The 22,186-nt window shown below is 36.8% G+C and overlaps 3 protein-coding genes across 7 annotated transcripts in view; 2 read left to right on the top strand and 1 right to left on the bottom strand.

Annotated features, from left to right (window-relative positions):
* Positions 1 to 952: 952 nt before the first annotated feature.
* rpl26 (ribosomal protein L26) lies at positions 953 to 4,581 on the bottom strand. 2 transcript variants are annotated; one of them, XM_055177242.2, is made up of 4 exons: positions 4,456 to 4,581; positions 3,685 to 3,857; positions 2,107 to 2,247; positions 953 to 1,122 (listed from the first exon to the last, which is right to left on the bottom strand). In XM_055177242.2, exons 2-4 carry the CDS (start codon positions 3,850 to 3,852, stop codon positions 994 to 996), a joined length of 438 nt encoding a protein of 145 aa, XP_055033217.1. In that variant the 5' UTR covers positions 3,853 to 3,857; positions 4,456 to 4,581; the 3' UTR covers positions 953 to 993. The 2 variants fall into 2 exon arrangements, with proteins under 2 accessions (XP_055033217.1, XP_055033216.1); XM_055177241.2 differs by having other exon boundaries at positions 3,685 to 3,860; positions 4,456 to 4,580.
* LOC129421740 (interleukin-17B) lies at positions 3,748 to 7,574 on the top strand. Of its 3 annotated transcripts, XM_073854501.1 has the most exons (4): positions 3,748 to 3,893; positions 5,331 to 5,444; positions 6,187 to 6,509; positions 7,049 to 7,574. In XM_073854501.1, exons 2-4 carry the CDS (start codon positions 5,430 to 5,432, stop codon positions 7,299 to 7,301), a joined length of 591 nt encoding a protein of 196 aa, XP_073710602.1. In that variant the 5' UTR covers positions 3,748 to 3,893; positions 5,331 to 5,429; the 3' UTR covers positions 7,302 to 7,574. The 3 variants fall into 3 exon arrangements, with proteins under 3 accessions (XP_073710602.1, XP_055033220.1, XP_055033219.1); XM_055177245.2 differs by lacking the exon at positions 3,748 to 3,893 and having other exon boundaries at positions 5,315 to 5,444; XM_055177244.2 differs by lacking the exons at positions 3,748 to 3,893; positions 5,331 to 5,444 and adding an exon at positions 5,905 to 6,090.
* A 434-nt stretch (positions 7,575 to 8,008) lies between these two features.
* Positions 8,009 to 22,186, top strand: part of ppp2r2ba (protein phosphatase 2, regulatory subunit B, beta a) — an 89,822-nt gene continuing 75,644 nt past the window's right edge. The window contains exons 1-2 of one of the 2 annotated variants that reach the window (XM_055177246.2): positions 8,009 to 8,092; positions 8,176 to 8,250. In XM_055177246.2, coding sequence (XP_055033221.2) covers positions 8,086 to 8,092; positions 8,176 to 8,250 — 82 coding nt within the window. In that variant the 5' untranslated portion in view covers positions 8,009 to 8,085. Of the gene's footprint in view, positions 8,093 to 8,175; positions 8,251 to 11,038; positions 11,378 to 22,186 lie in introns of those variants that run through there. The other variant, XM_055177248.2, reaches the window with a different exon arrangement.

The following is a 22,186-nucleotide window of genomic DNA, read 5'->3' as shown; positions in this document are numbered from 1 at the left end:
ACACGAGACCTTTACCCAACATGAATTATTCAAAATGTCACCCTGCATTAATAAAACTAATGAGTGATGTTGTGTATCTGCTGTTTGCATTTCTTAAATTAAAAGCAATTAGCAAATCCATCTGTTTATTCAGTGGCCATATTAGGAACTTTAGATAGTTCCTTAAAACTTCCCCCTTTTCTGAAAACAAGGCATTGCTTAAACTGGGACTTCAAAACATATGAAATCGGGTTATTTGCAGACAATGCATTGTTAGCATTAAATGATTTATGAGAAATCTTTATATCTAAATACTATTTTTATGTTCTTTAAAAATACCAATGTCATAGCATATAATTGCTTGACAAAGTTAAGGTCAATGGCTTCTGGTTTTGTAAGGTAATCTGTGGTACTAACCAATTATATGCACACACAAACTGTGTTGTTTACAAACTTTAAAGGGATAATTTTACCCAAATATAAAATTGTGTAATATAAATTACTTAGCTCTGATGAACACGAAGATATCCCGAGGAATGTTTGTACCAAACTGATCATAAGCCCCATTTACTTCCATAGTAAGAATAAAACACTATGGAAACGAATGGGGTCTCTGATGGGTTCGGTTAAAAAAACCCCTCACAATATCTTTGTGTTTGTGTTCATCAGAAGAAATTTATACAGGTTTGCAACAAAATGAGAACGAGTAAATGATGAGAGCATTTTAATTTTTGGGTGAACTATCCCTTTAAGAATCACAATGTATGGATAGTGCAAAACCAACTGAATGGTAAGATTGTAAGTCACACCTACTACTGGAAAAACAGGGACGTCCATAAAAGTAAAAAAAAAAAAAGGTTGTCACTAACTTAATTTTAACCCATGACATCCAATGCTTAGTAACCCATTCAACACAATATAAATGGATAACTACACACAACTAAGATCCACAGAAGTCAAAACAGGCACAATATCAGTTTTTTACAGTCTTTTATTATTAGCAAAAGAAGCATTTTACTCCTGCATTTTCTCAATGGTCTCCTCCTTGTATTTGCCCTTCTCCTTGCCAGCCTGTCGGGACTTGGCCTTGCGTTCAAGGATCTTCTTGCGGTCCTTGTCGAGCTTTAGCCTGGTGATCACCACCTTGCAGAACAAAAATTTTCAATTTAATACATCAAGCAAGTACATAACACAGCCTAACAGGAAAGACCATTTTTAGAGAGACAGACACATAAATTAGTTATAACAAAATATAACTGCTCAGAACACATGTCGCACACTATACAAGAAGAGCAGCATCACTAGGGCAGGTGTCTCAAAGTCTGCTCCTGGTGAGCTACCATCCTGCAGACTTCAGTGCCAACCGTACCCCAACACACCCGTCTGTAATTATCAAGCAACCCTGACCATCATGATTAGCTGCTTCAGCTGTGTTTGATTGGGGTTGGAGCTAAAATCTGCAGTAGACTGTAGCTCACCAGGAGCAGGGTTGGAGACCCCTGATCTAGGGTATCACATACCGGAGCACCACATACAGACGTCACCAATGTGCATACACTTCTATAAGATGTGTTTGAATTTTAAATGTGCGCTGCACTTCTCGTCCAGTGTGCGACTCCCTTAAAAGGACTAAAAGCATGACATTTGTTTATTCCTGCTGTAAACATTTTAAACGAGTTAATATAGAAAACTACAATTCTTTGTGAAACCACAATTACCTTCATAATAACATACAGATAGGCTGTACACATAAGACATCTTTCAATAAAGCTATATAAGGTTGATAACAAAGAGTTATGATTGTGACAATGGACATCAAATACAAGCCCCACTTGCGGTTTAGATCATCAACACAGGTGGTTGAAACAAAATGGGTTTAACATCAACCATGACTGTTACTGGAAGCTTAAATATGAGGCTTAAGTACTATATAATTTTAAAATCCATTTAACAAACTTTATCGTGTTGCAATCGTGAGTTGTCCATCTTACATCATTAAAACATATTTTGCATATCGATTGGCTGTTCACTAATTAACCGTATCGACCCATCGCTACTTAAGATCTTCCATTCTTCAAAATCAAAGCTGAACATGTTTTGCAATCTTAAAAAATTGGCGTTTCGTACCTTGCTGGGGTGGATGCCAACATGGACTGTGGTGCCATTGGCCTTCTCACGCTGCACACGCTCGATGTAGATCACGTACTTTTTCCTGTAGACCTGCACAACTTTGCCGATCTGCTGGCCTTTGTAGTGTCCCCGGACAACCTGTCAGCAATAAAATGTAAAAGTTACATCCAAGTACTACTGTAACGGACTACTAACTGTAAAAATATTTACTACCCAAAACTGTAAGTATGGGTGTAACAATACATTGTGCGATTCTGCTTGCTATTATTCTTAATGAATTCCCCCGGATTTCCACCGACTGCCAAACGGCGGCAGAGTCAATCTGTTTCCATTCAAGTCAATGTGTGTATTTCCACCGACTGCGTTCCGAATCCGTCACAGCTCCAGCCATCCACAGCCCTCTGGAACAAATACGCAGAGCTTCTATTTTTGCAGGGCGGAGCCATGACTATATTGCGTGATCATACCCTAATTCGCGAGATCTCATGTTGTGATCTGGGCTGGTCCAGCAAAACGTCATAATTTAAAGTCATAATGGGCGGAGACAGAACTAAATATCGCACAATCACCACGTGAATTCGCGAGACCTTAGGATCCTCGTCATTTTAGCTTGCAGCCGCTCTGCAACAAATACGGAACTGGTGGGTATTGGCGGACGGTGGAGTGCGGAGCCGTAACGCAGTGGAGCCGATCTGCAGCCGTTCCGCAGTCGGTGGAAATCTGGCATTATGGTTAAATGTCACTCAATATGGGCTCCAGAAAAAGTACCATTACACAGGCATGTCCAGAAAATGTATAAACATACTTACATCGCTGTTCTTCAAACATTTACAGGTATTTACATGATAATAAATAATATATATAATGAATGACTATGTGACAAGTGTTGCTTTTTCCAAATGCATGTTATAAACGACTCAAACGGTGATTTTAGATTGATAAGGACTTGATGAAATAGCAGTAGTACATGAAAGAGTTCATAATATCGCCATTGCAATTCAGAATCGACAACGGGCAGGTATTATAGTGTGTATCGCAAAATATCGTTACACCCTTAACTGTAAGTGCATCATATATAGCAGTGGTTCTCAATCTTTTTTAGCGTGCGGCCCCCCTTGTGTACCGTGCATTTCTTCGCGGCCCCCCCAAAGAAAATGTATGACAAATTTGTTCTAAAATGTAACATTTGAATTAAACAAAACATAAAATTATTCAAAGAAGTGCTATTGAATAAATTTTTTTTTGTTTAATTACACAGAATTCATGATAAATGAATGTATTTTATAAAATCTCATAAAACTGGGGCCCCCCTGGCACCATCTCATGGCCCCCAGTTTGAGAACCACTGATATATAGAGTAAGAAATACATTAATCAGACCAGTTGCATTTACATATTTGGCAAAACAACTTGCAGTACTTCAAACTATGCATAAAATCGGTATGTGTGATCTATTATGTGAACTACAGCAGCACATGACAGCTAAAATACGTATTCAACTTAAGACAACCAGCTACCAACAACACCTCAGTAAAAAAATGTTAATAAGTGTACATTAGGTTGGGAAAGTCCTTACCTGGACCTCATCATCCTTACGGATGGGCATTGATCTCACACTGTATTTCTGTCGGAGCTCTTTGGACAGAGGAGAGGACATGATCTTCCTGCGGATATGTGATGGGGCATTGAAATGCCTCTTACGGTTCTTGCGACGTGAGGAGGTCACGAAGGTATTGAGCTTCATGATGGCTGCTAGTGACAAGGGGATAAAGTCAAAAGCATTAGGTCAGTAATGCCCATAATGTGATGAGTGATGTCACAAACTTGTGTGCTTGTCAGTTTAAGACCCTTTAACACTAATATGACTTTTAAAAGACAAGCTGTGTGTTGTATCGAAGTAATACATAATCTAACGTTAACTTGTATTGTAATTTTAGACTCATACCAGCACATGTTGTTTGTATTGAACTCCATGTCAAATGTTATTGCCATACAGCCGCCTTCACAAGACTTAAAATTAAACCAACCCCACAATAGTTTATAGTAAGCATACACGAAAGATTATTAGAAGGCTTCCGCTTTAATAAACAAAATTAAACGCGTATGCTTGGGGTAAAGTAACGCTGTTATTAACTCAAGACATGGCAGCGCTCCTGAGGCAGCTAGTACTGGCTAACCTTATGCGGCTAAATCTATCTAAATGTTGAACTGTTAAAGCAAAAATAACACGCGTAAATCGTACATAGTGATTTTGTAAAACAATACTGCGTGGTTTAAACTTTGCAGAGGTGATAACCACGAGGATGGAAGCGGATAGATATAAAATGCTACAGCAATCTTCGCTTACCCTGCCGACTTGTCGCTATGGCCGCCGGAAAAGAGACTCGAGTAGTACTTCCGCCAAAATTAGTTGTGGACCAAATCTCGCGAGATTACAACAGACAAATGGGATTTTGTAGTGGCCGCGTTGACCTCTCACTATTTGTGTTTTTTACGAAATAAAATAATGATAAAACAAATCATCTTTACGATTGGTGATATTTAAAATGAGATAAGGTAAGTATTTGACTGTATTTAAGTAATGTCATTTTATCAAGATTATTGTCTTTATTGTTACCTTAAATTCAAATAAAACATGTCGATAAATATAAATTCATAATTCAAATAATTTTGCAGATAAATCTGGAAAATATGCATAAATACTCAAAAAAATAAAATAATAATAATAATCACAGTAGTCAAGACAACTTATAATTTATATAATTAAAAAAAAATATATATATATTATTTTAGACATTAAAAAAAAGATGTACATTGCACATGTGCTTTGCTTTAAAATAATGCATGAGACTTTCATGCAAAAAGGTTATACAGAACAAGAGAGAAAGTAAATCTTTGACTTTATTAGGCTGACATAATTGAAAAACAGTTTTGATCCAACACAATATTCCGCATCAGTTTTTGGCTTTTATCCAGCCAACCTTTAAAAATAGCAGAACATAGTTTGCCACAACAGTTCTCTTTGAAAATCAAGGCCTATTAAACTGCCCTGACATGTCACAGCAGCAGGTGTTCATTTACACAAGTCAATGGCATCTATTGTGAAAATGAATATGGCATTGAATAAGTCAGATCAGGGGGAAAACATGGATTGACCAAATCTGTAGCAGCAGACACTGTTCTTTTGGGTTACAGTTCCAAACACGGTTCTTTGCTTCACAGAATGCTTCTAAGGCGCATAAAGCTCTGTCTGGTCGTTTGTTCTCTCCGGTCTTTGAGACTTAAGAATAAAGGGTCTGTTGACTGAATACCACTGAATGGATGACAATAACAAAGGTACAAAGCTCCTAATATAAATATTTCTCGGGACTTACTGTTCTGTAACATTTCCTGAACTTCTCTTGAAAACATCTTGTGGCTCTGTAACTTTGTAACAATACTCCTAACTAATGATTATTCAGACAACAGCATTTCCACTAATAACTGTATTAACATAAAAAGTTGTCAACTGATGAAGCTGTCAGAAGGACTACTAACTAGTCCTACACTTTCTGTGTACCATATATGTACCTTTGAGGTACCAGTACTTACCTTAGAGGTACCAATAGAGGTACCGCCCAAGTGACATCTATCTATCTATCTATCTATCTATCTATCTATCTATCTATCTATCTATCTATCTATCTATCTATCTATCTATCTATCTATCTATCTATCTATCTATCTATCTATCTATCTATCTATATATCTGACATGAAAGAGAGTTTTTTCTGAATAGACTTATATATACATTGTTCTTTATGGCCCCACCTTGAACTGTTCAGGAGTTCAGGTGTGTCCCTGTAGGCTACTGTATCAGTGTGAGGCGTGACACTGCAGTATGAGTAATCTCGTACTCAGACTATATCAATACAAACTTAAAGCAAGGAGACCAATGTGATAACTTACTTCTTTCTTACTTAAAACGATGTGGAAACATAAGGTGAGTCAAGGAAAAAGAAAGACAGACATGTTACAGAAAGAGGTTCCTTGGGCTTTTTAAAGATAACGTGATTGTTATATTACCCATGCTTTACAGGTAGTCATGGTCCTGATGTTGGGGAACATGTTAGTGTCTGCAGAGACAGAGAACAGCAGGAAAGATGTGAAGTCTCGGAGACGCAAACTAGATGCGCATCCTCGTGGGGCAGGCTCGTCTGTTATAATTTCTCCGGATCCGATGATGACAGGTTCAGAGTCAGGTGTGGTGATGCCTGGTGCTATTGAAGTGGACTTTGATAAGAGCATTGAAGACATGGTGTCCCAGGTCAGAAATAATCCAAACTTATCCATAAACCAATGCGTGGTGGATCGCAAACTTTGGATGTCCAACAGTCGCAGCCTCTCTCCGTGGTCCTACAGGTGGGTGAAATATAAGAGCTGACGCTGGGTCAGTTTTAGTGCCTTAAATCTCTGCTTTTCTGGTAACACTTTACAATAAGGTTGCATTTGTTAATGCATTACCCAACATGAACTAATAATGAACAATACCTCTACAGCATCAGCAATTACCAATACATTTATTTAACTGTTAATTAAATCACAATTAACCAACATGAACAATTGCATTGGCCTTATTTAATGCTGAAAACTCATTGTTAGTTCATGTTAGCTAATGCATTTATTAATAAAACCTTTACTTATGCTAATATTATAATGAGATCGAAATATCTATACCACTTTTCGTATGTTGGCTACTATTAGGCTATGCACAATGAAATTAACTTTAAATTTAAATAACTACACAATGAAATGTATCCTTCACGTTTTTCTTATCACATTTGGCAATGCATGCAAACGCTAAAACCAATCTCAAAAGAGGTTGATTGATTGTCCACGCAACCCAATGGGCGTTCTTGTGTCATGTGCACGAGCTTACAAGACTCTCGTTTTTTGTACAGAATAAATCACGACGAGGAGCGTAAACCCGTGGACATCCCCGAGGCCGTGTGCTCGTGCGTGGGGTGCATCAATCCTTTCACCATGCAAGAGGATCGCAGCATGACCAGCACTCTCATTTACACCAAAATCCCTGTGCGCAGAATTATGTGCCATCGGCCGACCAAGAAGCCGAGGAAGAATAAGAAATGCGAGCCGCGATACAGGACGGTCGTGGAGAGCATCGCCGTGGGCTGCACGTGCATCGTGGGCTAGCTTGGGTGTGGGACCTAAACCTGTTATGGGCTAATACTTTGTAACATTGCAAAAAATGCTGATATTGTGAATGTATTTATAGGCTATATACTTTTTAATTTGTGAAACAAACAAGAGAAACCATTAAAGCGATTATTCTAGGATTTAATGGTTATAATATTGGTTTTACATTACCAGTAGTGAACTCAAATGTTAGTGGTTTCTGTTGATAGGAACCATTAGAGCACTATTACATCTTACTGAAATAAGACTCCCAACATACATAAATGAATACTGGTTTTGATAACAGCTGGTGGTTCATAATGGTTTTAAGAACAGAATTGTTATATTTCTATTCTTTTCAGCATAGCAAATGCTTTGATTTATTGTGCACGCTTTATTAAAACAACTGTTGAGTTTAAAACATTTCTTTGATCGTTTTCATTATGCAATCCTGTACATATCTTTATTTTTTTGTGTGTGTGTGGAAGCTTTCATTATTTAAACGAATAGCTACAAATGTTTTGTTTCTGGACATTGCAGTAAGCGCGCGTGTGTGTGTTTTGTATTGAAATACGTTTAATAAAAATAAACAAATTAAACAAGTCTTTTGCTTTACTTACGCACTTGTTTATTTGGGATATACACTGTATGGGTTATGTAATGGTCTCTTGCGCCATCAGCAGGACAAAAACAGCCGGTAAAAACTTTTTCTCACACTAGTGGTGGTGAGTGATGAAGAAATCAAGTCAGTGTCAACCAGTAACTGAATCATACTGGTGATCACCGAGGTTAACGGCGCACCATGCCCGGTATGTCATCATTTACACCAACAAATAATGTTCATCTGAAAGTCATATTTATATTCTGACTTTATTTACTATTCTTCTAAAAGGACGAGCTCTCTCAGATGAACGAAACTGGTGTTTTGTGCAAGTAAAGGGACCAGCTGGGGTGAATGCAACAGAAGGTAGGATCTGACAATAGTCAAATATATAACCTCAATTACTTGCAATTTATATATAGTCTGATATCAAATGGATCATTTTCAATCATTTGTGACCCTGTCTGAGAAGTTTAGTGATGAGATCAAAGTTTGATCATTGATTTCAATCTTTGACATGACCTTACTCATTTCTCATGCTTTTTACATTATTGGATGATTTTATGAAAACAGTACATCAAAAGAAATGACATACTGGGTCACAAATACATCTGTGTACAATCTTTAAAAGTAAAATATAAGAGGAACTTTAAAACGATTACTTTTTGGACAGGAATTGTTCAAGAGGGAAGCAGAAAGATGCACCATCTTGAGCATGCATGAAATATCATTATTAGCCAAAAAATATTCACAAATGCAGTTTTCATTAGATTATTACTACTGTATTTATTGTTGTTGGTAAATAAGTGTGCTAATACACAATTAATGCAGTGTTGAATGGAAAATGTCATTGAACTATTCAATCAAAAACTGTTGATGTATACATTTTGATTAAGTAGTTCATATTGTAGCTGTAAAGATGTCAAATCTGTTTTTAGCTATATGCTGTACTGTATACAGAGTATGTGTGGGCGACCTGCATTTCAGCTTGTCTAACTCAGTATATCCAGGTCTGTCAATCTATATTTAGATGCTTTCGCGGCTCATAAATATTCATTGAGGTTTTAGTGCTTCTTTAAAAAAAGAAGCCAGCGTGATATCCCAACAGTGAGTCAGGCAGTGTGTGTCAGAAAGTGTGGGAGGAGAGAGAGAGAGAGATAGGTTTAAATGAACTCTTTGATATTTTGATACACTGATACCCGGGGGATCAGCACAGATGGCACCTGTAGTGAGAGGCGTCGGTCACTCTTGCTGACATATCAGCGTGTGACTTCCATCACAAAATATCAAACTTGATGCCTCCAATTTGCATTTGGGGTCTGAGTCAGTATCTTTAAATGGTTCAGGATAGATAGATGGATAGAAAGAAAAGGCAAACACATAAAAGAGTAAAAATTCCTGTATAGCTCAGTGGTGGGATAGTAGTTAGTAGTGCAAAAGGTCATGGGTTCCAACCCGGTGGCCATGATTTCACCAAGTAAGATGTGATCCTGGATCAACATTTTTTGTTGGTCCTGGATCAACGTTTTAATCAAAGATACCCCAACTTACCTATAACTCAAACCCTAACCTTTACCCTTAAATTAGTGTGAAATAGTTGAGAAGAATCCTCATTCTAAAACTAACATACACCTTCATCCTAATCCTACAATCTGATTGGTTAATGAAAATGTTGATCCAGGACCAACAATGCTGATCCACACTGCAAAAAATGATGTTCAAGAAAAAAATTCTTAGTATTTTTTTCTTGTTTTCAGTAAAATATCTAAATTAAATTAAGATGCTTTTTCTTGATGAGCAAAAAATAAGTTTTTAGACCAAAAATATCAAATTTAAAGGTGCAGTGTGTAATTTCTAAAAGGATCTCTTGACAGAAATGCAAAATAATATACAAAACTTTATTATCAGGGGTGTATAAAGACCTTTTTATAATGAATCGTTATTTATAACCTAAGAATGAGACGTTTTTATCCACATACACCGGACGTCGCCATTTTGTGCCGCCATGTTTCTACAGAAACCTTTAACGGACAAACTTTTTTACTAAGTTGTCTCCGTCGATTACATTTTTTTTTTGTGGTGGCTACTGTAGCTTCTCTATGCGTTTCAAAAGCGAGGGAAGAGCAGTGGACTGAGCCTTTGGTTGCAATTTGCAACCTCACCACTAGATGTTGCTAAAATTTGCACACTGCACCTTTAAGTGATTTTGTGCATAAAACAAGCAAAAAAAATCTGGCAATGGGGTAAGCAAACTTTTCTTGATTTTTTTCTTGAATTTAGTGTTTAAGATTTTTTGGCTTACCCCATTGGCTGATTTTTTTGCTTGTTTTATGGACAATATCACTTAAATTTGATATTTTTGGTCTAAAAACTAGACTTATTTTCTGTGTCGTTTTGCTCATCAAGAAAAAGCATCTTAATTTAAGATTTTTTAGATATTTTTACTTAAAACAAGACAAAAATACTAAGATTTTTTATCTTGAAAATCATTTTTTTCACATCTTACTTGATGAAACGACGTTAACCGTTTCGAACCCAGTGATCACACATATTGATAAAAAACATATACCTTGTAATGCATTGTAAGCGTCTGCCAAATGCATAAACACTGTTGTCTTGCTCACTTTGGGCATTATGGCAATAATTTCTGTATAGCTGCTTGAAACCATATGTAGACTTAAATTACTGTGTTTTATTTATTGTAGTCTTTATTCACATTCGAACATCCCATGTACAAATTGTTCAAATCTTGTGCATATGACAAATAAACTTGAAATGAGGTTGTGATGTTACGTACCATAACCACAAGATGGCGCTATTGTGAAACGTTGAATTTAGCAGAAAAAGTTTAGTCACTTTCCTAACCATGATGAATATGATTTCATTGAATGTCATACTTCTCGCACGTCTAAATAAATCTTGCTGATCATCGTACCGATCTGTTGGTAGGTTTCTTTTCTTTTTTTTGTTGTTGCGATATGACAAATAAGGACAATAAATTAGAAAACGCATAGCCTATGAGGCAAAATATTTTAATGTAAAAATGAAAATGCTTACGTAACCCCCCCCCCCCCCAAATTATGTAAACACTTTAAGATTCGTGTTTATGGGACAAATATGTAATAGTCTAACAGCCCCAGTATCGTTGTACTTTCCCATCTTTCGCCGCCCCTCCCAACCGATGCTCGGGAAAACAGCTCAGCCCTCCGCGCTTCTGAGAGGAAAACATGATAAACTGTATGGATGCACCAGCACGTCGCTTGGACAGATGTAGGAAAACTGTTTAGGATGCTGCCCTGACTCCAAACACATCCAGGGACCACATCAGCATCCCTCCTCCGGTCAGGATCTGCTGTGATCACCGGCACGGATGCTGAGTAAAGATCCTCTCAGAGGAAAACGGACGGAAGAAAGATGAAATGTTTTTCCCGGTACCTGCCTTACCTCTTCCGACCTCCGAGTACCCTGCTCTCGTCCAGCTGTCACACGGAAGGTAGGACTGACAGTCAGATAAACAGATATATAAGGATTGATCCTATGGTTTTGGGATCACGGTGTACTTGAAGGGATGCTGCGTAATGACAACTTTGGAAGTGATGGGGATCCAAAGAATGAAGTAATTTTACAACTGCGTTACTTGAGGTGTTCTGAAGTCATAGTTGTATAAGAGCAAGATTTAGGTGGGAAAGAGATGTAAATTTTGTATTTCTTTTAGACAGACAGATACATTTTAAAAACATTAGAGAAAATAGTAAACATTGCATTACAGTAACATACTGTAGACAGACACAATATATTGCAATGAATATACACACAAAATGAATGCTGTAGTTATGCAGTTGTTTGCCGGTAACTTACTGTAGATTTAAATTTATGTTATTTACTAACAACAGTTTGTTCAAAGTTAAATAAACATTAAACATTAACAAGTCTTTATCTTTACAGAATAAAACTATAAAATAATAGCCTCTGTAAAGACAAAAACTTGTTTATATTTGATGTTCATTTAACTTTGCTCGTGACTGCTCATCCGAGGATGCGCTAATTCAAAATAAGTGTTCGTATTGTCACGTGTGTGGTTCCCTTTTCCAAAATATGTGTCCTGCGTGTCGAGAGATCCTGTGTGCATCACGTGTTTTGTCAAAATAAGTGCACACGCGTCAAAACCGTTTATGATAAAAGACACGCTCACGTTCCCAAAATACACGCTAGACACTTTCTTAACAGTAAACTCTGATTATGCATGAAATTATGCGAGTATCTGGCAAACGCGAGCGGCTCTTTTATCATAAACGGTTTTGACGCATGTGCAGCAGGCACTTATTTTGGCATGACACTTTTTTTCTCAAAGCGCAGAACACATATTCTGAAATTGCGAACCACACACATGACAAGCTACATACATGTTGTGATGAACTTCGCATCGTGCGCCCTGTTGACAGTATAAATTTTAAGGGCACCTATTGTCCGATTCACGTTTTTACATTTCCTTTGTTGTGTAAGTGTGTATTAGTACATGTTAACGATATGCAAAAGACACAAACCCTAAAGTAAACGATGACGCGAGTTACACACGGATTGTAGGCAACAGTTTATTTCCTGGGATTTGTGATGTAGACAAGACCGACATTATCATAATTCCTCCCGCTTGGACTCACAGCCTGTAAGTTAACTCCTGGTAGCAACCAAATCTTTCAAACATGGTAAGGAGCGTCACATTTCCGGCTAACATCAGAGGTATTTAGACCAATCACAACGTTCAGATTAGCTGGCCAATCAGGGACCAGAGCTATTAAAATCTGTGTGTTTCAGGAAGAGAGTGAAATCTGGAGCGACAAAAATGTACGGTATGTGGAAAAAATGTGTTTTTTAACCATAAATCACGCGAACACATTGCATTATACCAAATACACAAAATAACTTTGTTTTTTAGCGATGAAATAGGTGCACTTTAAATCTACAGTAAGTTACTGGTAAACAGTTGCCAGTAATACTGTAATTACAGAATTTTTTAACAGTGTACTGTAAAAAAAACTTAAATAACTTCAAATAGATTTTACAAATTCAATACTTTACAAAGTATTGTCGCATAGCACCCATTGAATAAATTAGCATACACTGTAAAAAAAATCAGTAGAAATTACAATGTTATTGCAGCTGGGTTGCCGGTAATTTACCGTAGATTTAAATTTATATTATTTACTGGTAAGAGTTTGTTCAAAGATAAATACATTTTAAATATGAACAAGTCTTTATCTTTACAGAATAAAACTATACAATAACAGCCTCATGCAAAGCATTCTGGGAACCAGAAATCATCATCAACCTTTTTCTGTTTTTTGCTTCAGATTTTGTTTCCCAGAATGTTTTGCTTGATGCTGTTTTTTTAGTTTTACTCTGTAAAGACAAAGACTTGTAAATGTTTAATGTTCATTTAATTTTGAACCAAATGTTGCCAGTAAAAACATAAATTTAAATCTACGGTAAGTTACCGGCAACCCAGCTGCAATTTCTACTGAATTTTTTTACAGTGATAATGCAATGCATATAACGGTAATGAACTGGAAAAGAAAATGATGTTATTTTACTGGGCATGTTGTCTAACAGTGTACGGTATGTGGAAAATAATGTGATTTTTAACCATAAACCACGCAAACACATTGCATTATACCAAATTCACAAAATAAAGCTGTTTTTTGCAATGAAATAGGTGCACTTTAAATCTACAGTAAGTTACTGTTAAACAGTTACCAGTAATACTGTAATTTCTACAGATTTTTTAACAGTGTACTGTAAAAATAAGTTCAAGTAGACTTTACAAACTCTAAGTATTGTCGCATATTGTCCATTGAATCAATCAGCATATCGCATTTCCCATCAATATTGTGCAGCCCTAATAAATACTCAAAACATTAGAGAAAGAGTAAACATTGTATTTGTGATCATGAGGAGTAATGACAAAAACACTATACGTATGTTTTACACGATATGTGCAAGAACAGCAGTAGTCTGAGGAGGGGTTTGGTGCTAGCTCAACAAAAGTCTCACAAAGTTGTCTCGCTCACTGCAGGCATTATAGTTTCTGATGAAACCCTGATGATCCGTGTTTTCCCAACATGACCTAAGAACGAACCATAGAGCATCTCGAATATCTGTGTGAAAGCAAGAAAGTCTGACCTATTGTACGAAAGAAGTGTGACCCTTTGTACAAAACAGTCAACACGGTGGAAATTTGCTTACAAAGTGCCACCTTTTGTACAAACGAGTTAAAACAATCAATTGCACAGTCTGTGAAAACCCAGCTAAAGTCATTTATTGTTTTCCACATAAATTTTTGATTTTATAGATATAAAATAGCTTGTTTGAGTGACTACACGAGAAGGAAATGATATTTTAATGGTTAAAATGATGGTATAATAGCCCATGTTGAATCTCTATAAAAGAAATAAAAATACTGCATTGATTTCTCCAGTATAACTAAGACAATATTCTCATATTCAGTTATGAAGCTTTTCTTTATGCTTTCATGACTGTGCAGTTTTTTCTGTAGCTTTGATATTTTGTGGTCTGTGTCAAACAGGAAGATGTGGTTAAATAAACCAGTCTCCATTAATCTGTCTAGCAGAAGTTGTAATGCTTGGTTGAGACATCATTATGAGTATTTGTAAGTATGTGTGAATTTTATGTACCGTCAGAGTGTCCTCCATCTTTTTTACAGCGCTGTCAAATGGCAGAGCACGTGGATCATAAAACCGCACTTTATTTAGGCTTTTTTCTTGCTGTTTACTATTCATCATGAAAATGTGACCCTCTACGCTTTTAAAATAATCACTTTTCATATATAACTCTGGATTATCTCTATAAATACATGTTTGTTTGTTTGTTTATTTATTAATCTGTATTGTGAGAGAACAACAACAGAGTCGAGATCAGTGGTATTTGCAATAGAACGCAAGATTGTTAGTAGGAAATCAAAATGTTTTGTATTCGAAAAACCCAGCAAGCAATAGCATTTCACCTGGTTACCTATAGACCCGATGTATTCCGGCTATGAGTAACTCACTTATACTTGAATTTGGTTACATGTCGTTTTTGCCAAATAACTTGCAAGATGTCTGATTTTCCATCATGTAAACAAAGTTAACAGTAATAACAAAAATGTTTGGTTTAAGTTATTTATTTATTTAATTGCATTTATTTTTGGGGGAAATTGTTAAACATATTTTCACTGACTGCTTTATTTAGCCTCAATATAGGCTTTGTTTGATGGCTATTAGACGTCTTTTACACGCAAAATTGCTTGCTGAGAACTGTTTTGCAAAGGTTGTATTTTTTGCATTGCCCTTATCTTAAAGGATCAGTCCATTTTCTTAAAAAAAAGTCTTGATAATTTACTCACCACCATGTCATCCAAAATGTTGATGTCTTTCTTTGTTCAGTCGAGAAGAAATTATGTTTTTTGAGGAAAACATTCCAGGATTTTTCTCATTTTAATGGACTTTAATGGACCCCAACACGTAACAGTTTTAATGCAGTTTAAAATTGCAGTTTCAAAGGACTCAAAACGATCGCAAACGAGGCATAAGGGTCTTATCTAGCGAAACGATTGTAATTTTTGACAAGAAAAATAAAAAATATGCACTTTTAAACCACAACTTTTCGTCTAGGTCCGGTCCAGCGCGACCTAACGTAAATGCGTAGTGACGTAGGGAGGTCACGTGTTACATATATAAAACTCACATTTGTGGACCATTGTAAACAATAAACTGCCACAAAGACATTAATTAGTATCAGTTGACATGGGGCGGAGTTTCTCGTTCGTTCTCTGTGACCTCTTGACGTCATGGCGTATTGCGTGAGGTCACGCTGGCGCATCACGACCGGATCTGGACGAGAAGTTGTGGTTTAAAAGTCCATATTTCTCGTTTTGCTAGATAAGACCCTTATGCCTCGTTTGGGAGTCCTTTGAAACTCCGTTGAAAAAAACTGTTAAGTGTTGAGTTAAGTATTAAATGTTGGGCTCTAATAAGGTCCATTATTAATTGAGAAAAATCCTGCAATGTTTTCCTCAAAAAACATAATTTCTTCTCGACTGAACAAAGAAAGACATCAACATTTTGGATGACATGGTAGTGAGTAAATTATCTGGATTTTTCTTTTAAGAAAATTGAATATTCCTTTAAAGTAAGTTATTATACAGTATATAATAGCGGAAAATTATGTTATATAAATTACAGAAACAATACTTTAAAACTTACAGTAACTGCCGGCCACCCTGCTGCCAGTATTTAAATGTAAAATTTAAAGGTCATTTTTTAGCAATCACGTTTGATTCAGTAAGGTTATCAGTTGGCTTTGTTTATCATGAACAGATTTATAGGAAAGCTTTAGTGTTATAACAGCAGATTAATTATTCATCGCTGGCTCACTTTGTTGGCTGTCTGGCCAGAAAGTCTGATGCCTTGCGCTCCTGGTCATAACCTCTGCAACAAAGAGTAGGTATTGTCACTACATAAGCAGTGATGTAACCGGACAGCTGACACACAGTTTGAAAGATGCTGACCAGCATCAAAAGCTCAGCTGTTGCCATTGGCAACAGTGCAAGTGAACAGACGAGCACATGAATGAGAGTGTGTGGTTCATAGAGGTCAGCGATGGTCATTTTAAAGCACATATGACTATCAAAGTGATGCAGACATGTTATGGATCTTATAAAAGCATATTTCCTCTCATCAGGTTTATGAAGTAATATTGGGTGCTTATACGATAAATGAATCGTGCTAGAGAGGTCGCGAGCTGATAGACATGGACCGTACACTCGGCAAATGTGCTTTCCGCATTCAATATCCGGTCGTTCGTTAGAATAATGACTCGGAGGCACCAAAGGGAATTTTCCGAGTGAATCCATCCGCAGATGTTTTGACTTTGTTTTCATGAGTAACGTAATAAAAGGAGGTGGGCCTGGAGGCTGGACTGTGGTTCATTTATCTCAGGATGAAATGGGCTGTTGAAACAACATCACCTACAACAGACGGGAAGTGTCCTGACTGATTTATTGGTGTTTTAGAGTATCTGTAGACCGTAAGGAGGTGAACTGGATGTTTAGTCACTGTGTGCAGTTATTCATGTGTGTATGCATGTTCGATAAATATTGTGGATTACAGTTTTTAACAGACGCTAGGACACATTTCTCAATATTTAGGTCACTTTTGCAAAACTCTTCACACAGTTCTCCTAACCAACTTTCAGCTTGGCAAAGCAATTCATTTCACATTCAAAATGCACTACAACTACTAAAACACTTTATTTAGGTCTCAAATTAATTTATTCTTCCAGAACACTAGCAAAGGTTGACAGCCGACAAACACACTTTGTCACCCACAAAACAATCACCTAAAAAACACTAACAACATGTAGCATTATACAATGTTTTCTTGTGTAAAACAAGGACAAATCTCTATTTATAATTCACTGCAATATGTTACTGGAATGAATCAGACATGATAAAGAATTCTTTAATATTTTATGTAGTTTATTTTTATTTTTTGGCACTGAGTAATTCCAAAATACAAGAATTTGTATACACACCTGGTCTTCTCCATTTGGCCAATTGTTTTTATAGCATTAATTTTTAAGATTTAAAATATATTTTATTAAAATATTACTGTAGAAACAATACAAATGTTTGGTATTATGTTATTGCTTTGAACATAAGTTTAAAGGAATAGTCTACTCATTTTCAATATTAAAATATGTTATTACCTTAACTAAGAATTGTTGATACATCCCTCTATCATCTATGTGCGTGCACGTAAGCGCTGGAGCGCGCTGCAACGCTTCGATAGCATTTAGCTTAGCCCCATTCATTCAATGGTACCAATCAGAGATAAAGTTAGAAGTGACCAAACACATCAACGTTTTTCCTATTTAAGACGAGTAGTTATACGAGCAAGTTTGGTGGTACAAAATAAAAAGTAGCACTTTTCTAAGCAGATTTAAAAGAGGAACTATATTTTATGGCGTAATAACACTTTTGGGAGTACCTCGACTCGGCGCAGTAACACCCTCCCTCTCCCATTATGAGAGTGAGAAGGGGAGCGGACTTTTCAGGCGAGTCGAAGTACTCACAAAAGTGCTATCACGCCATAAAACACAGTTCCTCCTCTAAATCCGCTTAGAAAAGCGCTACGTGTTATTTTGTACCACCAAACTTGCTCGTGTTGCTACTCGTCTTAAATAGGAAAAACGTTGATGTGTTTGGTCACTTCTGGCTTTGTCTCTGGTTGGTGCCGTTGAGTGAATGGGGCTGGGCTGGGTGCTGTCGGGGCGTCGCGGCGCGCTCCGGCGCTTGCGTGCGCGCGCGCGGATGGTGGAGGGATGTATCAACAATTCTTGGTTAGGGTGGTAGCATATTTTAATATTGAAAATGAGTAGACTATTCCTTTAACAGTTTTGAAAACAGTATGTTAGCATGTGCATTTGCTTGCATGTATAAAGAGTTTTGGCAGTTGTGTCTGAGTAAGAAAAGAATTCATGAAATTTGAGAGATGTAGTCATTGAATGCATTTTGTGCCAAAGCAATGATAATTCATCCTTAGTTTAGCCCACATAGACTTCTGTTGTGCTCACTGTGTGAAGAGTTTTGCAAAAGTGACCTAAGTATTGAGAAATGTGTCCTACACTGTCAAAAATAAAGGTACGAAGCTGTCACTGGGGCAGTACCCTTTAAAAAAGGTCCTAATATGTACCATTTAGGTACAAATATGTACCTTTAAAGGTACATTTTGGCAGTTCAAAGTACTAATGTGTACTCTTTGGGTACAAAGGTGTACCTTTTTGAAAGTGTACTGTCCCAGTGACAACTTTTGTACCTTTATTTCTGAGAGTGTAGCGTCTGTAAAAAACTGTAACTGCTTTTATACCTAGTTGATATTAATTTTTAAAAAATGTTATTGTAGTCATTGTTTAGTATGTTTATTAAACTTTTGTTTAAAGTCTAGGCTAAACCTAGACCACACTGACATAGTCAAGAAAGAAAGAGCTATATTTTTGCATGACTGTTTGTAAGCCACTTTTGTTTGAAATTGTATAACATGAGTGTGTGCATGTGCAGGTACATGTGTTTGTGCGTGTGTGCATGTATATGTGTGCATGTGCATGTGTTTGTGTGTGCGTGTGTGTGTGTTTGTATATATGTGTGTGTGTGTGTGTGTGTGTGCATGTGTATGTGCATGTGTTTGTGCGTGTGTGCATGTGTATGTGTGTGTGCGTGTGTTGCCTGAGCCACGGAGAGACACCAGACGGACAGACATATTAGACTCTAGACACATTACATTGTGAACAGTAAGAGGAGCTTGATTTCCTAAAGTGCCCACATAACCTCTTAACTAAACAGATTGTTTGATATAGAGGCAGTGTGTGTATGCCCAGCAGACAATGTTATTGCTGGGATGTTCTTCTATAATTGAGGAGACTTAATGGAGTTCCATATTTTCATTTGTGTGTCTAGTTTTTCAATGTCTTAATATTTACTTGATAATGCAGTTTGCAGATATTTATGGGAAATCTTTGAAGTCATACTGAAATATCTGACTTCGATTGCAGACTGGTAAATCTTTGCACAGGTTGAGAGATTAATGAGATCTCTTCTAAAACTCTAAAGGAGACTTTTATAAGATTACTGATGTTTTTTCTTTAGTGGAATTTAGCAACGTGTCAGTTTGCTACTAATTTAGGAGCTGTAGGTTTTTGACTAAAAATACTATAGTATAATTTAAGAGTTTCGTTGCAAAACGAGATAACTCCGTTTTTTGTCAAAACATGTTTATTATCATGTTATCATGTTATTATTTTGTTTTATGGTGCTACTTAGCTGTATTTTTAAGTTATGAAGGTTTAAATCAAAACAAACCAACTGCAGTTGAATTGATATTAATTGGAATGCACAACCAAAAAACTCGTTTTGCTACGAAACTCTATAATTGTAGATATTTAGGAAAACAATGCTTTCGCCAGTTATTCTCTTTTTTAAAAAGGCGAAAAGACAGTAACAACTTCTATGTCGAAATGGCTGTTTTAGTGTATTTCGACAGCCGGGTTGCCAGTTATTATTGTTGCTTAAAGGTGCCAAAGAATGCATTGAAATAATCTGTTAAATTGTTCTTTGATATTTACATAGAAGGTATATACTTTATTAAGTGCAATAAATATCCAGAAATGTTTTTACATGTCCATTTACATCCTTGTCCTTTGAATGAAATTGTCTATTTTTGTCCTATTTGGAAGGGTCATGAATATGCACAACCGGCGCAACTTCATAGAATATCTCTGAACAGGTTCACGCCCACTTTTGGGGGAAAACAAACTAGACCTCCCATTGACTTCCATACAAAATAGCGGAACAAAGCAACATTGGTACACACCCGGCAGGCGTAAATAACTCAAGAAATCACTCAGATTAAACAAGTTAAGTAATTATAGGTACACCCTGCCTGCCATAGAGCGCGAAAGATACATTAACACATTTAATTTGGTCAATATAAAAACATGTCCCTTTCATTCTCGTAAGTTGTTTGGACGCCCCGTTTCTATTGGCCGCGCGTGTAATCGTCACAGAGCGCAGCGCAAAAGTTAAACTATTTTGAACTTTGACCGCGGCGTGAGCGCAAGCTGCGCTCGCTGCGCTTGCGCTTTGCTCGACGCAACAACAAACCGCCCTTGCGCGGCGCAAGCCATTGAAATTAATGGGTTTCATAGCGCAGTGCGCACCGTGTCCTATGTGAAAGCCGCATTAGACTCAAAAGTCAATGTTACAGCTCCCTTAATCTCATTCCTTTTAGTAGAAATAATTGAGATTATAACGTCATCTCATTTGTGATTTTTACTTGACGGATATGAGAGTGGTACTTACCAGACACCCCAGGGAGATCTTGACCCATAGCCTCATGAGTAATGAGGTAAATTTGAGCTACGAGTCCCATGAAAGAACAGACCGATCTGCTCCACAGATGATGTCCTGTCTGTCACTTTCATTCTCTTTAGCTTTCTTCATCTCTCCCTTTACTTAAAAAAAAGTTTTATACAATATTTCTTTATTTTTTACTATTTCACTTTTGTACAGTGGACCCAGATTTAGACACAATTTAAACATTTTAAATTTAAAAAATAAAATAATTGTATTATATAAAATAGAAATGTTTCACAAAGATAACATTGCGCCATGTTACAGCAGCAAAGTCATTGATTATTACACCAGAATGAGAGTTTAGTTCCTAGCCATATCTGCCAAGAATATTGCAATATTTAATTTTCTGTCGGTCTTAGTACATGATATAACTACAGAAGAGTCAAGTTTTAAATAGAAAAAATATTAAAACTCTTCGGTTATTTTTTAGCGCGATGCTAATGGTCTAATCAGATTCAATGGATTATGCTTAGCTATGCTATAAGTGGTAGCGCCAGACCCGGAGATCAGCTGAATGGATTCCAAAACAATAAAAATCAAAAGTTTAACACTAGGAGAGCTGGAAAATGAGCATATTTTAAAAAAAAAAAGTGGAGTGTCCCTTTAAGAACAGTAGTACTTGGGTTGATATTTTGTCGTGCAATGACATGTGCTTCGAATGTTTTATAAAACACATTTGTTCATCTTCAAAGCCATGTTATCAGCAAAGTATACGCTTTGAATTACCAGGTGTTTATCATCCACACACACACTCTTCATCTAAAACCTTCATCGGTTTCGCACTGGATGCATGCATTAGTCTTTTCATCCACTCATTCAGTGAGAGAGGAGAAACCATAGCAGCACAGATCCTGCTTTGTGTTCCCAGACTCAGAGCAGGTCAGCTGACTCAAATCTGTGCTGAGAGTCCAGACAGAAAGAGAGAGAGAGAGAGAGAGAGAGAGAGAGAGCTCAATGCATATCACCTATATACATGCTCAGCCCTTTAGATATTTTTGGGCTGTAGCTTTGCAGCATTCAGAGATAAGAACCTCTATTGTGTTCGTTACATTCTCCACATTCAGGAAACACAGAGCCGAGGGGAAGTGCGGCTTTAAAAAGGACCTACTGGATCAATTACCTTCATTGTCTTCTGGCACATGACTAAGCAGAGACAGAAACGCAGGCCAGATGAATCAGCAGACTTTCTATATATTTTCTTACACGTTCTTTCTTCTTCATGCATGCCTGTATACACATTATTCCTGCTTTTTCTGTTATTTAAACAGAAATGGGGAACTTGCGGTAAAGTTGCCAGCATTTGTTTGAATTATTGATGCAACATGAGTGCATGTGTAA

This window comes from Misgurnus anguillicaudatus, chromosome 16 (assembly GCF_027580225.2).
Source record: "Misgurnus anguillicaudatus chromosome 16, ASM2758022v2, whole genome shotgun sequence".
NCBI classification, from domain to species: Eukaryota; Metazoa; Chordata; class Actinopteri; order Cypriniformes; family Cobitidae; genus Misgurnus; species Misgurnus anguillicaudatus.
Note: the sequence above shows the minus strand (reverse complement) of the source record. Positions and strands in the feature narration are given on the sequence as shown.

Excerpts from the sequence above, each read along its gene's own strand:
- rpl26 (XM_055177242.2), bottom strand. The coding sequence starts at position 3,852 with ATGAAGCTCAATACCTTCGTGACCTCCTCACGTCGCAAGAACCGTAAG. Across the intron at positions 2,248-3,684 it reads GTAAGGATGATGAGGTCCAG|GTTGTCCGGGGACACTACAA; the intron begins GTAAGGACTTTC and ends TATTGCTGACAG. Across the intron at positions 1,123-2,106 it reads TTGGCATCCACCCCAGCAAG|GTGGTGATCACCAGGCTAAA; the intron begins GTACGAAACGCC and ends TTGTTCTGCAAG.
- LOC129421740 (XM_073854501.1), top strand. Across the intron at positions 6,510-7,048 it reads CTCTCTCCGTGGTCCTACAG|AATAAATCACGACGAGGAGC; the intron begins GTGGGTGAAATA and ends TTTTTTGTACAG.